At 39.9% G+C, this 19,337-nt stretch overlaps 2 protein-coding genes across 3 annotated transcripts; both read left to right on the top strand.

Moving 5' to 3' along the window:
• The first annotated feature begins 494 nt into the window (after nt 1-494).
• Nucleotides 495-2,647, top strand: ciao2b (cytosolic iron-sulfur assembly component 2B). The gene is made up of 5 exons (XM_089012300.1): nt 495-766; nt 1,059-1,136; nt 1,705-1,830; nt 1,949-1,994; nt 2,111-2,647. Exons 1-5 carry the CDS (start codon nt 638-640, stop codon nt 2,209-2,211), a joined length of 480 nt encoding a protein of 159 aa, XP_088868426.1. The 5' UTR covers nt 495-637; the 3' UTR covers nt 2,212-2,647.
• A 908-nt stretch (nt 2,648-3,555) lies between these two features.
• Nucleotides 3,556-18,864, top strand: LOC148889218 (WAS/WASL-interacting protein family member 1-like). 2 transcript variants are annotated; one of them, XM_089012298.1, is made up of 11 exons: nt 3,556-3,700; nt 3,790-3,892; nt 10,746-10,853; nt 13,434-13,534; nt 13,636-13,759; nt 14,449-14,616; nt 14,689-15,388; nt 15,955-16,055; nt 16,758-16,991; nt 17,084-17,179; nt 17,896-18,864. In XM_089012298.1, the coding sequence occupies exons 4-11, from the start codon at nt 13,472-13,474 to the stop codon at nt 17,946-17,948; spliced, it is 1,539 nt and encodes a 512-aa protein (XP_088868424.1). In that variant the 5' UTR covers nt 3,556-3,700; nt 3,790-3,892; nt 10,746-10,853; nt 13,434-13,471; the 3' UTR covers nt 17,949-18,864. The 2 variants fall into 2 exon arrangements, with proteins under 2 accessions (XP_088868424.1, XP_088868425.1); XM_089012299.1 differs by having other exon boundaries at nt 13,431-13,534.
• Nucleotides 18,865-19,337: the final 473 nt, after the last annotated feature.

Genomic DNA, 19,337 nt, shown 5'->3' with positions numbered 1-19,337 from the left:
AAATCCGTGTGTTATACAAGGATTCCTAAACGTGAATTCATTAATTTAACACACACACACACACACACACACACACACACACACACACACACACACACACACACACACACACACACACACACACACACACACACACACATTTAAATGTCACTATTCACGAAAAAAAAATGGCATGCGTAAATACTGGATAATGCGTAAATAGTATTACAAAACGGCTTTGATCTGTCTCTCTCGTGCTTCTTGAACTATATCGCTCTCTGTCCTATCCTAATGTGTGTCGTATTATTTTGGTCATGCGTCACGTGGGCTAATCATGAGCAATTACACAAAAACTGACGTCATAATCAAAGAAGTAGCTGAATGAATAAAATAGATGCATACGTGTCAGTGTCTAGCCACTTATTTCGTGGGAGTTTTTGTGTATTGTGAGATTAAAATATTTGGAATGGGGCCTCATTTTTATGGACTCTCTCACTACCCGTAGTTCCGGAAGTGGTGTGCTCATACATAATTGTTCCGGGACGTGTGTTATGTTTTGTAACCGCTCCCTCGCGTTCATATTTGCTTACAATTAGACCGAAGGTTCGTACTCTTTTACGCGGACTGAAAGTACGTAGTTGTAAAGTTGAGAAACAAAATGTCTGCCGGGACCCAGTTGGAAAATGCCAACCCGGTCATATTCGAGAGGTCCGGTGAGAGGCTGCAGACAGCCGCCGATGAGGACGAAGAAGTTCACGACCCTATCGACGATCGAGAAATTTTTGATATCCTTTTTTTGGGCTTACTGTCACACGCAAGTTGAAACCAGTGGTTGTTTGGGGCGAAACGCTGACAAAAACAAGAGTGCTTCGGTATTTTTTTCCCCGTGACACCTGGAAGTGTGTCGCAGTATTTATAAGATGAGAAAACCTTTATTTGTCTCACAATAGAGAAATTCACCCAAATTCGTGCATTTTTCAATGTTATGTATACATTTACAAAACATACTTGGCAAAACGTGCTCAACTCAATTTGCACTTTTATAGAAGTTAGACCATTGTCTTTAACTGATACAACATCTAATCAGATCCATCAATGATCCCGAGCATCCTCTCTCTCTGGAAGAGCTGAACGTGGTGGAGCAAGTCAGAGTCAATGTAGGTTTACTTGTCTAGTTTATTGTAAAAGTGTATTCGTGTTTGCTATTTCACTATGGATGTAACTAAATAATACCTGGTGTTGGTGTCATCTAGAATGTCGTCCAAATATTAGAATTATAGATTGCTAATATTCCTGGATGTTTGAAACCCTAAGGACCAAAAAACTACAAGAGTTACACATTAAGCAATTTCATTAAAAAAAGCATTTACCTTTTGTATATTTAATATTTATGATTGAAATAACTAGGCTTTGAAAAAGAATACATAAAATGTGTACTAGGTGTGATATTATCACCTGTACAAAGCTCGAAAAGTAATATGAATAAAATACCTATTGAAATTCATGTATTTGGTGTTTTTAAAAATTCATGAAAAGAAGTTGGTTACTTAACTCGCAGTCTTTTGGATTTGTCGACGTAATTCTGCTAAAGAACCACTAAATTGATGACTATGCCAATGTTCTCCGATTGTATCTCATCGTCCCTCATTGTTGTCTTTTTATTTCAGCATTCATTCAATGGATTCCATTGTAATAATAATATGTATTTTTATTTTTTGGATTCAGGTGAACGACACGGAGAGTAAAGTGGGCGTGGAGTTCACACCCACCATACCCCACTGTAGCATGGCCACGCTCATCGGGCTGTCAATCAAAGTCAAGCTGCTACGTTCACTACCTGACAGATTCAAGGTCTTTTTAAGTTTATTTATATGTTTTTAAATATCACAAACACGTGTCAATTGAACACTGATGTGTGTGTCCTCCCCCACCCCCCGCTGTATTTATACATATTTGCATCCACTTCCAGATCGATGTACACATCACACCTGGAACGCATGCCTCAGAAGACGCAGGTAGGACACATTTACATTAATTTGGCTCGCATTACATTATAAAATATACAAATTGCACATTATAAAAATTACAAATGCAAGTTTTTGAGTTTCCGTTGTGTTTTTCCTGGCCACAGTGAACAAGCAGCTGGCTGACAAAGAGCGAGTGGCGGCCGCGCTGGAGAACTCGTCTCTGTTGGAGGTGGTCAACCAGTGTTTGTCCACCAGGAGCGTCTGAGAAACAAGTTTCAACAACAACAACAACAACAAGTTTCAACAACACTATTGCCACTGACACCACTGAAGCCTTCCCACAGATTGTGAAATATGCAGCAGGGGCGAGGCAAATGTCTTCAAAGTGAGAACACGCTCACCAGCACGTCATTGGGTACACCTGAACAGTCTCATAATTGCAAATTTCAAGACACACATACCACCACCGCCCTAAAACATAAAAAATATTATTTTATTATGTCTAAATATAAATTCAGCTATTTTTTTATATTGCCAACATATTTTGACCTCAAGAAATGGATGGGAACGCCACAATTAGCGGTGCAAGTGTTTCTAATTATGTGCATTTTTCCCTGAAAGCCTGAAGATAAAAACTGTGTAAACTGTATTTAATATTCACGTGAAATTGTGTGATTAAAATATTCACCATGTCACCCCAACGTAGTCCTTTCTTCGCTGGCAGTTGCATGTTCTTGATAAGATGTGTAAATGATTGGTTTTGAACACCTTTTTAAATCATAATAGATTAATTTGAATATTTTTAAAAACTCATCCAAGTGTTTAGATTATGAAACATTATTGTCTCTGTATTGTTTGTCTTTTAAAAACATAATCCAAATGCTTGATTCACAATTTTCTTTTCTAATGCTTTATTGAATGCATTTTTAATGATAATTCTAATCAATTAAATGAATGACTACATTTGCCGTAATATCTCATTTGGATCACTTTGAAAAAAGTAGTTAGTATGAATGAAAACTAAATTGTTTCACAAAAGTGCACTTTGAGGGGGCGGTGAATCACAATACTGTACGTATTTACCTCGGAAAAAATCATACGAGTGATGTTCCTATGCGACCACCAGGTAGCGCTGTTGCATCGTTTTTGCACCCCGTCTGTTTTCTTTCAGTTCGAAGAAGAACTATTCTCACTGCAGATTAGTGATGGGAATTCCTTTTTACTTTGTCACCATGAATTCCCCAAAAAAATCTGACTTTTTTAAATTTCATTCAAAGTTGCAATTCTTTGTATTAACGCTGTTCTTTGCGAAGATTAGTAAGACATTTTTATTTTCACTTTAAACGGACTCTGAATTAGCATGTCATGATAACGCTGTCCAAGAAATGGCACTAGTACTTCCGTCATTAAAAACATGCGGCGAAAGTGCTGAGTTTTTGTAGTTTTATCAGTGGCCCAAAAACAAAATGTATGCGTGTGTGTGCGCGTGTGTGTGTCCTAAATAGATAAACTGGCTCTGATCATCGATTAATCCATGACACGCTCGCGCGCGCACACGCGCAAGGAGAGGAACGACTTGGCCGCAGTCGACGTGCGTGGAGTCCTCTGCGGAAGGAGGAGAAAGAGGAGCATATGTCACCGCCCACTGCAGACTTGACCATCGACTGCGCGTATTCAGCACTCGCACCCCCCACACCCCTTCAGACATAAATCCTACTTTGACGTTGCGTGACGCCTCCCTGGCTCTTGCGTCGGTGAGTAACGCAAAGTCACGTTAGCAAGGAAGTAGCGCACACATGATGAAGAATTGTCATCCTCCTCCTCTTCTTCCTCCCCCTTCAAGCCGCAGCTGGCAGTGATTCGGACTGCGGGGCTTGTTTACTGCAAAGAAGGAGACGACTCGCTTCGAAAGCTCAACGAGGCGTGTTTCTTGGCTTCAGGCCCAGGTTGGTTGATGACCTTTTTTTGCTTTTTTTTTAATTTACATGTTTCATCTTATATAAATCCCGAAATGTATTATTATTATTTTTTATGGGCCTCCGTGTAACTGTTTTGGTGGGACGATCGCTGCATTGCGTTTCACATTTGGTTTTGATTATCAAGATCAAAGAGTTCTTATATATATATATATATATATATATATATATATATATATATATATATATATATACACACACACACACACACACACACACACACACACACACACACACACACACACACACACACACACACGGAATATATGTATATATCTGCCCTTTGCATGCACACATCAATACGTGGAATTTGTGTGAGCGTGCATCCTATTTGACAGAAACGCTCTTCCAGCTGAGTTGAGCGCCTTGTGACAACTTTCGGAGGAATTTTGAAATAAAAAATGAAATCATAGCAAGGACAACTTTTTACACCGCATTACACGTGCATAAAGAAACGCCCCCTGTGCACAGTAGAAAACGTTGCTTATTTATGTATTGTATTTTTTATTGAGAGTGTCATTTTGAATCACTTTTCCGAGTGATTAACGAAGCAAGCAAACGAGAGTGCAACGCATTTGGTTTGGCTCTCAAAGTCAAACATGAGCCAAAGTTAACAGACGAGAGGACGAATGAGTGATTCGTGAAATTGAATGGGGGTTGTTGCTATTTATGATTTTTAAAGTGTAACTGGATGATTGCAATCCACGTGAATGCAAAAAATGTCGTCACTATTCATATGGTGATGCCAAAATAAATGAAATAAAATACCTCATGTTTTTCAGAAACTGCAATGATCATTTAAAATGTAAATAGAAATTCAAAATTTCTCAACATTTTGTAAAATTTCATGTTCATTAAGATTCATTGCTGTTTGCAATATATGATGTGCAAAGAAACAAGTTCCAGCATTTACATTGACCCCAAAATGTATGTTTACCACCAGTTGGCACGTTGAACCAAAAAAAATGTCTGCATGAATAAACAAGAAAGTACACATTAGAAATTGTCATTCAAATTGTTTTGAGTCATCTCAAAGTCATACCCTAATCATAAAAGTTGCTCATAATTATGAATGCTAATTTTAATCCCCTCCCAAATGAGTAACTGAATGAATGCATGAATGAATAAATAAATGAACATGGAATAAAGACATAAATACATACATAAATAAATACATTAATCAATATATAAATAAACACAAATATATAAAAATACATGAACAGGCAAATGAATACATAAATACACAAATACGTCAATACATAGATGAATACATGAATCAATAAAATAAAACCTGAGTTGACCCCCCCGCCAAAAAAAACTTTAAAAAGAAGCACAATTTTCACATACTTTTTTCGTCATCTCCTTCGATGAAAAGGTTTCTTCAGCCGTCATCTGTACTTATTTGAAGGTGTCGGATGTTTTACTCCTCATCCGAAGAGCTTCGTCAGTGAACTAGTTATGCTGGTAACTCTGGCCCTATGTAAATCTCTCATGGACAGAAGTGGCAGTGCCATTAGGGACAGATGTGGGGCCAGAGTTACCAGCACAACTTTAATTCACTGACTAAGCTCTTTGGATGAGGAGCGAAACATCCGACAAGTTCAAAGAAGTACAGATGACGGCTGACGAAACCTTTTAATCAGGGGTGTCCAAAGTCGGTCCTCGAGGGCAGCCATCCTGCCTGTTTTCCAGCTCTCCGAGGAGCAACACACCTGATTCAAATGATCAGCTCATCAGCCAGCTCTGAAGCAGCATCAAAATGGTCCTGATGATTTGAATTAGGTGCGTTGCTGGAAAACAGGCAGGACGGCGGCCCTCGAGGACCGACTTTGGACACCCCTGCTTTTAATCGATGGACCGATCCTGTACAACTGAGAGCCTACACAGACGTCTCCTTTGAAATGTTACTCGGTTGATTGATGTCTTGATTATAATTTTTCCAGTCCTTATCTATTAGTTGGATATTTCTGACGCTGCATGAAAGCAAAGGTGAAATACAATTTTTTTCTCTCGCAATGTTTAGAAAAGGCGCTCTCTGCTGCTCTGTTGCTCTTTCCACGATTTATAACAGAGCTGTTGGGGAATCTTCCCTGCTTGTTACGGGAGCAAATGTCTGGGATTGTTTTCAGACATCTGAAGCATTTTCCCCGTTACTTTCTTTCCACTGGTCGATCGGAAAAAGACTGCCAAGCGACGAAGGGAACAAATGAGTGCGGAACCCATTTGTTTTGGCTCTCAAAAGTCCAAACATGAGCCAAAATGAATAACTGGAGAGGGTGAGAGGAGACCATCTCTTGCACTTGAATGCGTCTGTTCACATTAAAAACAGTTCATCTTAATTGAATCTTTGGTCGTGTACTTTACGACGGTGTCCCTGTAGTGCACTTCCAATCAGTCATACCTGGGTGAAATGTATGAGTTCAAGTGTACCCACGTCCTTTTTTACTGTTTATTCTAAACCTCAATCTTAATCCAAGTCATAATCTCCAAACCTATCCCTTGATCTTTCATCACCACCAATAATCCTAAACCCGAACCCTAACTAAACGCAATGTCTGATTTTAAACCCTAATCTGATTCTTAAACCTAGCAAAAACTCTGATTTTAGAAAGTAGGCGTCCGATGCTTATCTTAATCCATAACATCTACCTACGGTAATACTCTAAACCAAAACACAAACTCCCTTTTTTTTTTGCAATTCATCTGGAGATGTGACAGAGATAAGTGGGAGAGAGAGAGAGAGAGAGAGGCAAGATGGGAGAGAGGCAAGGGGAGAGAAAGAGAGAGAAAGACAATGGGTGAGAGAGACAAGGGGTGAGAGAGAAGGGGTCAGAGAGACAAGAGGGGAGAGAGGCAAGGGGGAGAGAGATAAGTGGGAGAGAGAGAGAGTGTCAAGGGCGGAGAGAGAGAGGCAAGACGGGAGAGAGGCAAGGGGGGAGAGAGAGAGAGAGAGAGAGAGAGAGAGAGAGAGAGAGAGAGAGAGAGAGAGAGAGAGAGAGAGAGAGAGAGAGAGAGAGAGAGAGAGAGAGAGAGAGAGAGAGAGAGAGAGAGAGAGAGAGAGAGAGAGAGAGAGAGAGAGAGAGAGGCAAGATGAGGGAGAGAAAGAGACAAGATGAGGGAGAGAAGGGGGGAGAGAGAGACAAAGGCGGAAAGACAGAGACAGGGAGAAAGAGAGAGCCCAAAAAACATTTTCATTTTATGAACTGTCACAAAGAAAACAACTACGTCCAAAGAAAAAATACCATTTGAAAACACCCGATGGAATGGGAATAAGAAGTGAACAAAAACATTCAATAAAACTAAAAGATAATCAATCATTGAGGATATGTAATTGAGATCAATAAAACGGAGAATGATTTTTTTTTTAATAAAAGCAAACCCAACTCTCAGATTGCTTTTGACGATTCCAAATGGCGTCATGAGAGAACGGTCTTTCACCTATAGTTTTGTTGCTCTTTGATAACATTAATGAAAGGGTCCACCCCTCCCAGAAGCATAATGGTACCAATTTAAAACACATTATTTTCTTATAATAGTTTTATTAAATTCATCCTGTCTACTTGATATCAAATTTAAAACAATACACTGTCTGTAAGATAAGAATCTGTTTTAAATTAGATTATTTTCTTACAGACAGTGTATTTTAGGTGTTCAATTACCTGACATGTTTCGGCATATACTTCCGCCTTCGTCAGAGTGTCACGGACGTTGTTGTGACGCGCGTCACAACAACATCCCGTATACACTGAAGTATACGCCGAAACATGTCAGGTAATATAATACCTAAAATACACTGTCTGTAAGAAAAGAATCTGTTTTAAGTTAGATATCAAGTAGACAGGATGAACTTAATACAACCATAATGGTACCATCCATACAATCCAATATATATATAGCGCGCTTTAACAACAGCTGAAGCTGTAACAAAGCGCTTAACATGGACAACTACCATATACAGGAAAAAAAACAATCACAAAGATAGGAAAAAAACACCAGGGAGTTAAACTAATGTGTTAATCACCGCCTCAAGAAGTAACAAATCACTTCAGTGACATGAAATGACAACTTCAACGTTGGCTTCCGGCTTTTAGTACCATACCGTGTATGTTTGTAACATGCTATAGCAAGCAACGGTAAGAGCCGAATAGTATGAGGATGCGTTTGTGTAAGCTCTCAGTCGTACAGGAGTGGTCCATCGATGAGAAGGTTTCTTCAGCCGTCATCTGTACAAAAGTGAAGGTTTCGGACGTTTCGCCTCCTATCCAAGAGGCTTCGTCAGCGAACTAAAGTCTGACTGGTCGTATCGGCCCCATTTATATATATATTGGGATATATTGCCGTTGCCATGGACAGCAGCCTACTTTTCTAACCCTTTGACCAATACCTTGGCTAAGCTGAATATAGAAATATATATATAAATAATAAATAGATAAATAATAATAATAATAATAATATATATATGACTTGAGTTCATTTTTTTCACATGGAATTGGATTGAATGCCCTTCCTGACATTGCTAGCTGTCAAAGAATTGCTATTAGCGTTTTTTTTTTCTCGTGTTGATGACATTGTCACCCAGGATTCAATTCATATTGAAAAAAGAACCAAGAGAATTCAAGAAATAAGTTAATGGAAGAGAGTCCTCACCTATTCAGTGACTCGTCTGTGTAAGCTCTCAGTCGTACAGGAGTGGTCCATTGCTGAAAAGGTTTCTTCAGCCGTCATCTGTACTTCTTTCAAAGAAGCCGTCATCTGTTCTTCTTTGAAAGAAGTACAGATGACGGCTGAAGAAACCTTTTCATTGATATTCATTGACTCCACAAATGTCTTCAGTTTTCCTTTGTTTTATTTATAACCGTTTGACAACATGTCTATATGATGACCTCATCATAAGAGCAGGCACAATGAAGTCACAGTTGTGGAGCTACTGATGCGGCTCAGTAAATAAGAGGAAACGGAATTCCCCACTTCCTTGATGAAATTAAACTGCCTTTTTCAGCAAAAAATGGAAAAGTAACACCTCTGCTGCCATTATGATCATCTGTCTGGCATTTATCAAAGTTATCACTTTTTTATTGTTAAAATAGGCCAGCTTCCTTTTAGATTTGTGCATCAGTAAGCGGAGCAGGCTTGACAGCTTTGCCCCTTCAGTGTTGTATTCCTGTCACGCGTTAGTTTTGTTAGCCGAGGCTCTGTAACAAATAACCGTTTATACACGCGGCATTAGCTTCGTGCTACACTATAGCGGCCTGGTTATTGTTAGCGCTAGCTTGGGCAGGTTTGGTTTCACTCCTCAGTGGACGTGACTGACACGTGGACACATACACAGACCCATAGACACACATGCACACACACGCACACACACACCCGCAAGCGCACACACTGTGACAGTGTGTGGTGATGAGTATGCTAAGCAGGAAGTGCAACGCTGAGAAGACAGGAAGTGACAGAAAGCCTGCTTTGAAGTGAGCAGGCACCATTGGCCTTCTCTCCACCAAATTTATTCTTTGATCGCTTTCACTTTTGAGGTATTCATCCAACATTTTGGTACATGTTGTCACTGACCATGCGGAATATGATGTGTAATTTTTCTCTCTCCTGCATATCGCTATGAAAGTGTTCAAACACTTTTAGTATATGAACTAAATTTCTACAGTTTAGCTTGTGTATATAATGTAGAGCCACTTTACATTATAAACACTGTACTACAGTGTTTATTTTATTGTATTTTTATCAAAACTGCGTGCATAGGTGAGGCACACAGTTCTCCTGCCCCATGACAGGGGGCGCTGGTGATTACAGAGATTCTTGTTGCGCCTCCTCGGCTGCAGAATACAGTGAGACCTCAGCTTACGAACTTTTCGGTTTCGTTTGTGATGACTCAGTTTTGTAAGAGCCATCAACGACCATCACAAATGTAAATAAAGTGACTTTATTATATAGTGCAGTGTATTTCTTTCATTACAATACAATAGCACATTTATTATACATAGAATAAGGTATGTTGTGCGTAGTTTTAAGGCTTATTTAGTTGAAAATTATATTTTATAGAGACTAGGGAACGGATTATTCTCATTTTAATGGTTTCCTATGGGAATTTTTTTTTTGTATACACACTTTTTGCCTTACACACTCTGTCTGGGAACCAATTAAGTTCGTAAGCCAAGGTCTCACTGTAATAGAATTAGTGAGCGCAAGCTACAGTAAAGAGTTAGAAAGTTAAGTGCAACCATCTAGTCATTTTTTCGCCCTTGCCTTATTTTCAGAATGGAGGATTACATATCTAAATTGAAAGAAATAGAGAGACTTTTAAAACTCAAGTAAGATAAGGAAGGCTTCTACAAAGAAGATATAGATGCCTTTCTTCAGAAGGAGCGGCACATGGACTTCATTTAAAAGTAAAGGTAACACGATAATGTTTTTTTAATTGTTTTTTTCTATTCTACAGTTTATATAAAGAATGCTGACATGATATTTTAAACAAAACACGTCAACTGTTGCCAATCAAATGGTGAATAAGCTACTCTGTACAGTTCATATGTTTGTAAATCTGACTGTGATGACGTCAGTGCCTCACCAGCCATGAACCTCACCACGTCACTGAATATTACTTACAATCTAAATATATTAATAAAAAATGACATATTGTAGATGAGATGGAGGCTTAGTTGGGGAAGTGAAAAAGAAGAAGTGGCGCGTGCCTCATGTCAAGTCTTGTGCACTTAAAGGAAGTCCAAGTTGAATTTGGGGAGGGGCATCCTATTTTTTTTTTTTTTTTTTTACGTTCTCGCAATCGCTCATCTTTTGCCTTTTTTCTTTTCAGCTGCATGTGGCTGCTGCTCACACTTTGCATTTTCATGAGGACGGAACAGAGGTGCTTCTTCTATTGTCTTCTCAATATCCTGCTCCTTCTTCTATGGACGCAGATTGAGTGAGTACAGATAGAAATTGCAAATATTCAGAACTGGAACATTATTGATGAGGAAAAGAAGTCATTTGTGGCAGAAAAACAATAAGTTCATGTGACTTTTTGACATTTAATGTTTTACTGATATTGTATTGATTTATTTGTATGTATTTATAAATTTTTGTGTGTATTTACCGGTATTTATTTATTTGTTTGTTTGTTTATTTCTTAATTTCTTTGGGACACCTGTTTGCAACTAAGTAAAAAACAATTTAAATGTTTAAAGTAATGTACTTATTAAGAGGCTTGGACTACTGTTACATGCTCATGCAAAATAGAAAGAGTGGGAAATAAACACTACTTGACTACTTTTAAGTTTCAAATTAAACATAATGCATATATTTATGTAAAATGAGAATATATAAATTAAAATGTGTCATCTATAATATATTAGACAGCAAATGTTTCAGAAAAGATAAAGTAAAAAATGACAATGAAATATGCAATATATATATATATATATATATATATATATATATATATATATATATATATATATATATATATATATATTACCTTTTAAAAAAAATGCCAATGTACATTATGATTTAAATAACATCTTTATCGTTAATGATAAATCCTATAAAATAAAGTCTGGATTTTAAAGATTTATATTCAGTGAAAACAAAAATATTGAATACAATTAAAAATGTAAAAAGGAAAATAAAATGTTACGCAATAACAGTGATTTAGAACAAGGGTGCTGAAGTCACTTTTTGCCGCGGGCCACATTGTAGTTCCGGTTTCCTCTCGGGGGCCATTATGAATTTGGTGAAGCGATTCACCAAATTCACAATAATCCTGAATCGCTTAACTCGTAAGAAATTGGGTACAAACATTGGGTACATTTAGAATGAAAAAAAAAACAATCCAATACATGTTTAAGAAGTGGAATGTTTCTGTTTTTACAGTTTGAGTCGATGAGGAACAGACGTCAGGTCAAATTACACAGAACATCTGTTGGCGCGGGGTTGTGTGTACGTGTGCAGTCGCACAGGATGTTAGCTTAGCCACTCAGCAGCACACTTCTTGCGCAGCCAACATTTCTGGCTTTGCTGGTCTTGAGACATCTGAAACGACTTTGTTTTTCTTCTCTTCTTCTGTGGCACATTCTGGTGTGTGCAATTTGGCCCCTAGGGTTGAGTGTATTACCTACATGCTTTTATACAGTTCATGAAGAAGATGGTCGTAATTTCTTAGTCAGCTGCAGTCATATTTGTCGTTTTTCAGAGAGGATAAAGAATCAAATGGTTGCCTTTGATTATTAGTATCTCACCTGTCTGCACCGTTTGTGTTCAAATAGCCATTGCTTGCAAAACCCGAAATGCAGTTTAATAGACAATATTAATATATTCACAGTTGTGATATTGTGGCTTTAGGCATCATTAATGGGTTTCGGGGTGGGGCATTGAAATGATTAATCTCTGTCCAATTGTTTTTTTCATGTCGCAATTTCACAGCAACTATTGTGGGAGCTAAAAAAACAAAATTAGCAGTTGCTTCTTCGAGCAGCATTAAGTACATCTGGAAGACAGAGAGAAAAGTACTTAAGAAAGGAAACAATTGGACCATTTGTTATTGCCGTTGGCCACGTGTGTGTGTTCTCTCTCACGCTCACACACGCAAACACACACAATTGAGGCACTGTGTTCCCAGCTGATCACAGCATGCGAATGTCAGTGTGCATGTGACTTCAAGAGATGCACTCATGTCATTGGTGTCAGTTAACATTGTGCGGGTAGTCACAAGTGTATTTTAATGTTGGATGGTTATAATTGATCGATTTGATCTATTCAATCGAAGTCATTTATACAGATTTTATTTATTTATTTGTGTGTTTGTTTATGTTTATTTATTTATGTGTTTATTTATGTATTTGTTTATTTTTCATGGGAGGAGGCTTCCTTAGGTTAAGGCACATTGGGCTGATGTGCAATCCTTCTGTTAACGACATAGCTGCAAAAAGACAGGAAGTAGTTTCCAAAAGTAGAGTCGTGTTGACAACTTTTTTAACACTTTGGTAATCCAACAAGACAGGCTGAGAATGTTATCAAAAACGGACGTTTCGTCATGTCTTGCAGGAAATGGGCCGAGTGTTGCCGCGTCCTGATTAACTCATTCACTGCTAGACGTGCAAAAATGTGTCCACTCCAGTGCCAGGGTTTTTGCCATTTATAAACTGTTTTTGTTCATTAATAAATTTGAGAATGGCAGGGAATGCGTTAAAGTGCTTTAAATGCTATGATATGCTTAGTTTTCACTAAAGTGTACCCTGTGTGAGTCTGCTGGTTTTTTTATTATTATTTTTTTAAATACTGTAATGTTTGAGAGGTTATAGGCCATGTCAATTCCGCAGTGTCGAGATGCACTTCCTGTTGGTCAGCAGATTACATAAGTGCAGAGTTAATGTGATATTTTAGGCCCGTATTGCCGTTAACTTGACGCTGTGCTCCACTATTGTAAAAATTTGAATTCTGTATTGATAACGTCTAATTTAAAGAAGATCAAAGCAATGTGCCTTGTGTGAAATCGTTTGTCAAGCAGGGTGCAGCGTCCAGCGCAGATCACCTAAACATTGAAAGATGCCTGCCCCGCCACCTCCGCCGCCGCCCCCGGGAGCACCTCCTCCTCCCACCCTGGCATTTGTAAGGCACAAAACTAATCCTAATCAATCATCTAGATATTTTTGGGATGCATGTGAAGCTAGATGCTGGACACTTGTGTACATCGTCTGTGGTGGTTTCAGGCCAACACAGAGAGGGCCAATCGCGGAGACCAGAAGGGACGCAATGCTCTGTTGTCTGACATTTGTAAAGGAACCCGACTCAAAAAGACGGTCACCAATGATCGGAGTGGCCCCCTGCTGGACAGTAAGACATATGCTTCATAAAGACATTAAATGTTAGGAAAATATGTATGTAAATTACATACATTAACTCATTCACTGCTAGACGATGTGCAAAAATGTGTCCACTCCAGTTGCCAGGGTTTTTGTCATTTTCACTCAAATTGCTGGACCCACAGAATATTGAGTTTTAGGACTACATAAACATTCACTTGGCGTAAGAAAAAAAAGTTAATTCCCAAGTTATATGGGTCTAGAATTATCTGGGCTTGAAATGGGGGCAGCTGTACAAAATACAATACGTACATATTGATTTATACAGCGCTTTAACAACAGCTGAAAATGAAACTAACAAAGTGCGAACATGGACAAAAAGCAAATGCTGCCCCATCGTGGAAGGGAAAAATACATTACCAGAGGTCTGACCAGCGCTTTATTAGAAAACCCGAACAAAGAAAAACAAAACCCGAACAAAATTAGGAATGGCGCTTCATGTCATGCTTTTAAATTCCCAAATAAATTTGGGAGTGGCAGTGAATGAGTTCAAGGTTATTAAATATTCAACATTCAATCATGGTCTATTAGCGATGTCTAAACATTAGATATGATACACAGAGTATTGTTAGTCATTCTTAGCAGAGGATAAAGAATGGGCAGATCATAGGTATTAATATACTGAACAGAAGTATAAATTATGACTTGCTTGAATCCCAGAACCCAAAGGAGGAGGAGCTGTCAGTTCAGGAGGAGGTTCAGGTGGAAGTGGAGGAGGAGGAGGAAGTTCAGGTGGGGGATTTGGTGGTGGTGCTCCTGCTGGTTTAGGAGGCCTGTTTGCAGGCGGGATGCCAAAACTGCGCTCTGCAGCTAACCGAGACGCCAATGGTAAAACACATGAAACAAATTCCTAAAAACAGTTGCCTTTACATTGAATTCATATTTCACCGATTCCTCCAGACTCGGGACCCAACAGAGGACCCGCACTCCCCCCAAGCCGCTTCGGTGGGAGCCCCAGCCCCTTCGGTGGAGCCTCCACTGGTCCTCCGAAGCTTCCAGGTGGCCCATCTGCAGTTCGCAGTGGGCTTGGAGATCTTGCCAAGAACCGCACAAATATCTCCTCAAGGCAAGAGACTCCAGGGGGTGTCCCCCCTCCCATCCCCAACACGCCTCGACCCAACCAGAACTTCAGTCCTCGTGGGGGCCCAGCCCCTCCGTCCCTTCCTGCGGGACCCAGATCCAACCCTTCATCAGCACCACCGCCCCCGAGTCTTCCCCCAGTACGGCATGGGCCCCTGCCTCCTCCCCCATGTGGTTCCTCAAGGCCGAGCGCCTCTTCACCGCCGCCGCCACCGCCTCCAAATAACAGCAGACCACCCTTACCTCCAACTCCTGGGGGTCGACTGCCACTTCCTGACGACCGGCCCCCGCCCCCTCCGGCCCCGATTGGAGGGCACCGCCCATCCATGCCCCGAGACATGCCTCCTCCACCGCCTCCTGCCTTCAATTCCAAACCGCCATCTTGTGTCTCCTCTCGCTCCGGAGGAGGAGCGCCACCTCTCCCGCCAGGACGACCGGGCCCACCTCCCTTGCCCCCGACGCCCGCTGTCGGGGAGGATCATTGCACACCTCGTCTACCCCAAAGAAACACTTCTCTCAGGTTTGCCGACAACGAAACATCTGTCCATTTTCTCTCTTGGGACAATCGAGGCAAACAACATTTTGCTTCTCTTCACACCTGCGGACAGTTTTGTGGTCAACTGCCAATCAAGGCACAGTCTGACAAATAAGAATACCTGTTTAACTCAGGGGTGTCAAACTCATATTTTGCCGCCGGCCACATTGTAGTTACGGTTTCCTCTCGGGGGCCATTATGAATTTGGGGAAACCATTACAATTTTTCCTTTCCTCTATAGATTACATACAGAACGCACAACAAATTGAATAACTCGTTTTCAAATTTGAAGTAGAAAATAAATACTGTTATTGTGGTTTACATTGGACAATTTGAAATTTTGCTTGGGACTTAGGCAAGCGTCATGCAATTTCAGAAGTTTGATTTACTTTCGTGGGAAGAATAAAATGATGTGAAGGGCCAGATTTGACTTTGACAAAGGGTGGTTTACCTGATTTAGAGAGGGCTCCAGATGTCCTGTCATTCTTTCTCATAGTAAAATCATGTATAGGTCCTTTTATTGGTGTTGTAATGTTGCCTTTCTTTTCCAGCACTTGTGGTTCTTCGCCTCATCCGCGGACAGGACCCCTCCCTCCTCCACCCAATGAGAGGCCACCTTCATTTGGACGAAACCAATCAGCAGGGCGCACAGGTTGGCAGAGTCTTTATGATGTCAAAAACATGTATTGAGCTGCTGTGGACACTGTCACGTAGTATGACTTTACCACTGACGTTGGCTTCTGAAATTAGGGTCAACATTCGATTCCAGTTCTAGCTTTCGTAGATTCCATCATTAGCCGCTACATTATCGTTGACTCATTCACTGCCAGACATGTGCAGGGTTGTTGTCATTTTCACTGAAATTGCAGGACCCACAGAATATTGTGTTTTAGGACGACATAAATATTCAATTCAGCGTAAGAAAGACTATCTTCTTTCATCAGAAAGAGTTATTTCCTAAATTGTATGAGTCTAGAGTTACATGAGCTTGAAATGTGGCTGTCCAAAAATACAATGCAATACATACGTATAGGTTTATGTAGCGCTTTAACAACAGCTGAAGCTGGAACAAAGCGCTAACATGGAAAAAAAGGGATATGCTGCCCGCTTGTGGGAGGGAAAAACATTGCCAAAGGTCTGGCCAGCGCTTTATCGGCACCCAAGCAAGAAAAAACAAAACCCGAACTAATTCGGGAATGGCGCTCTATGTCATACTGTATTCTCGAATAAATTTGTGAATGGCAATGAATGAGTTAATTTTAGCTTCCTTCGTTGTCTCAAGCGTTAGCTTCCAAAGTGTCCACCGATATTAGCCTCAGGCTTTTGAAATTAGCTTCCAATGTTATCTCCACAGGCCCCCTGCCCCCACCTCCTCCCTCCGGCCGTAACATGGGCGGTGTAAGTATGAGGTCATCACCAGCACATTCTCCAATCGGGCGGCTGGGGTCAGATACCTCACGGGGCGGGGCGGGAGGCAGGCCCCCTCTACCTCCGGACAGACCGATAACGGGAGGTGGCAGTGCCCCACCCCCACCGCCGCCACCCATGGGCAACGGCTTCCAGAACTCTCACCACAACCAGATACACGGTGAGTACTCTGAGTAACTGCTCGTGTTCATGTTATGGTTTTTAGTTTGGCCTACTGTTTATTAAATTCAAAAAAATCCCCCATTCTCGCAGATGAATGGGAGGTTCGGTTCACTTTCCACCCCGTCTCAGACCTGCCTCCACCCGAACCCTATCAGCACTTTCACAAGACATACCCCAGCAAGATCAGTAAGTTACAAAGGCAGAGGCCTGTATGCGTTGTGACTTTAACCCAAGAGGATATTTTGGCAGGATCAGGACTTAGTATACAAAAATTGTTGATTTATTTGTGAAATATTCTTTTTTTATTATTCACAAAGAATTAATTCATTACCTGAGCTAAATACTTCAATGTATTTTAATGAACCAATTTTAGAAGAAAAAAAACCATTTAATGCATTTTTCCATATTAAAATAGTTCATGCTTCATCATGGTATCTTCACTTTATTCTGGTAAATTTATAATTTTAATCTGTTTTATTCACATTATGACACAATGTGAAAATGCTACGACAGTACTTCTCTGAGTATTGCAGCTTTATTCAGGTAAAAGGACGACCTATCTTAGCTTTATCGTTATATGCCAGCTTTCAGCATTGGTTTCAATGGTACCTTGAATCATAGTTTTATTGACTTGTATTATTTTCCATTGTAGGCATCCAACATTAGCTACCAACCTTGTTTTCAATGTTTTCAATCGAAATCTCAAATGAAAACTTCAAGACTAGCTTTTATATTAATAGCTTCAAACATTAGCATCATCATTCACTCCAATTTTGCCTCCAACACAAACATTACTCTCAAAATGTAACTTTTTCACACAAAAAAAAACAATTGAATTAAGTCTTTTAAATTGACCACTTTTTATTACTTAACAATTGGGTTTAAAATTTTCTTTTTTGCAGGTTCAGGTAAAAAGGAAAGAGGGGCACCTCCTCTTCCTCCGATACCAAGGTGAAGAAGACATGCCAAGCGGACTTGAGGAACAGTGTTCACGCAATAACAACTGCTAAATGGGTCATTGGAGAAAATTTAGCCACCAGTCATGTGTTCCACTCCCAGAATATTCTCATATTTAATTCTCCCTTACAAACTCCACAGTTGGATGAGTTTTGTATCCTGGGGCCATTAGTAAGCACAAAATGAATGTCACATCAATCAGCATCCTTAGGGGATTTTTTGGAGGTTTGGAGTGTTTAAAGTTTAGTGCCTTTAAGGAGAAAGCCAGGGGTATGTTCCCATTAGTGCCTTAGATAAAATAATGTTTGCTCGAATATTCACCTCTAAAAAGTGGGGATGAGTCTGAACGGCCCCTGCAACCTCTGCTGCATCGGGACAAATGCAATGTCCATTTTCACCAACAGCCACACGTGCCTTTTGAGTATGTTTACTTCTTTGCGTTTCTGAATGGTACTTTTTTTCACCCTCCATTTTCACTGGAGCACACACTCCTTCATTCCCATCCGCGACTTGGACAATTTTGCGCTCGGCTGCAACAACGGCACTGATTTTTCTTTGTTTGAAGGCGCCATGTTCTTTTCCTGTCTGGATGGTTAACGAGAGTTGTAAAGTTGTTCTTACCGAAAAGGTGCAGTATTAAATGTTTTGTTTCTTTACAATATGGGCATCCAAATCTGGGTCTTGGAGGCCACCACCCTGCATGTTTTGTTTCCCTTCAACCTGATTGAAATTATTAGGCTTCTACAGACTTTGCTTAAATCGGGTGTGTAGGAGGGAAACATATAAAACATGTTCTTGGGTATGGGCCCTCGAATACCCCTGCTTTACCACGTTCAGTAATTGTACGGCGGGGGATTACATAGAATCAGAAGTCAACATCTGTAAATAAAATGAGCCAATATGTTTGTGCTTTACTTTGACTAATGCCTTGTTTGTATTTCAACAAATCTATCAATCCGTCTTCCAGTTCAACATGAAAATCTTGCTGATACTGAAAGCATCATACGCCACATATCTCATCTGTTATGACCTGATTGGGGGGAAAACTGATTTAAAAGCACTACGCATGAGTATTTACACAAGACCAAAAATTATTTGAAACTAAAAAAAATCACACAATGTATAAGCGCCACATAATGTATAAGCGTCATTCATTTTCAGGCACGCAGGTTTTCTGCAATAACCTAATTGATATGGTTTGCATTTCAATCTGCCTATCTTTCATACCGTTATCCATTAAAATTTTAATTTAGATAACGTGTGATTAACACAATTTCATAGATCTATCTTCGTTATAAACAAGATTGATGAACTGATTGAAATTTGTTTTGACTGAAAGAGTCAATTCCAAATGAAACCACCATATACCGTCATCAATTGCGAACTT

The sequence above is a fragment of the Hippocampus bargibanti genome, linkage group LG13, assembly GCF_051943395.1.
Source record: "Hippocampus bargibanti isolate YZ-2025 linkage group LG13, ASM5194339v1, whole genome shotgun sequence".
NCBI lineage: Eukaryota > Metazoa > Chordata > Actinopteri > Syngnathiformes > Syngnathidae > Hippocampus > Hippocampus bargibanti.
Note: the sequence above shows the minus strand (reverse complement) of the source record. Positions and strands in the feature narration are given on the sequence as shown.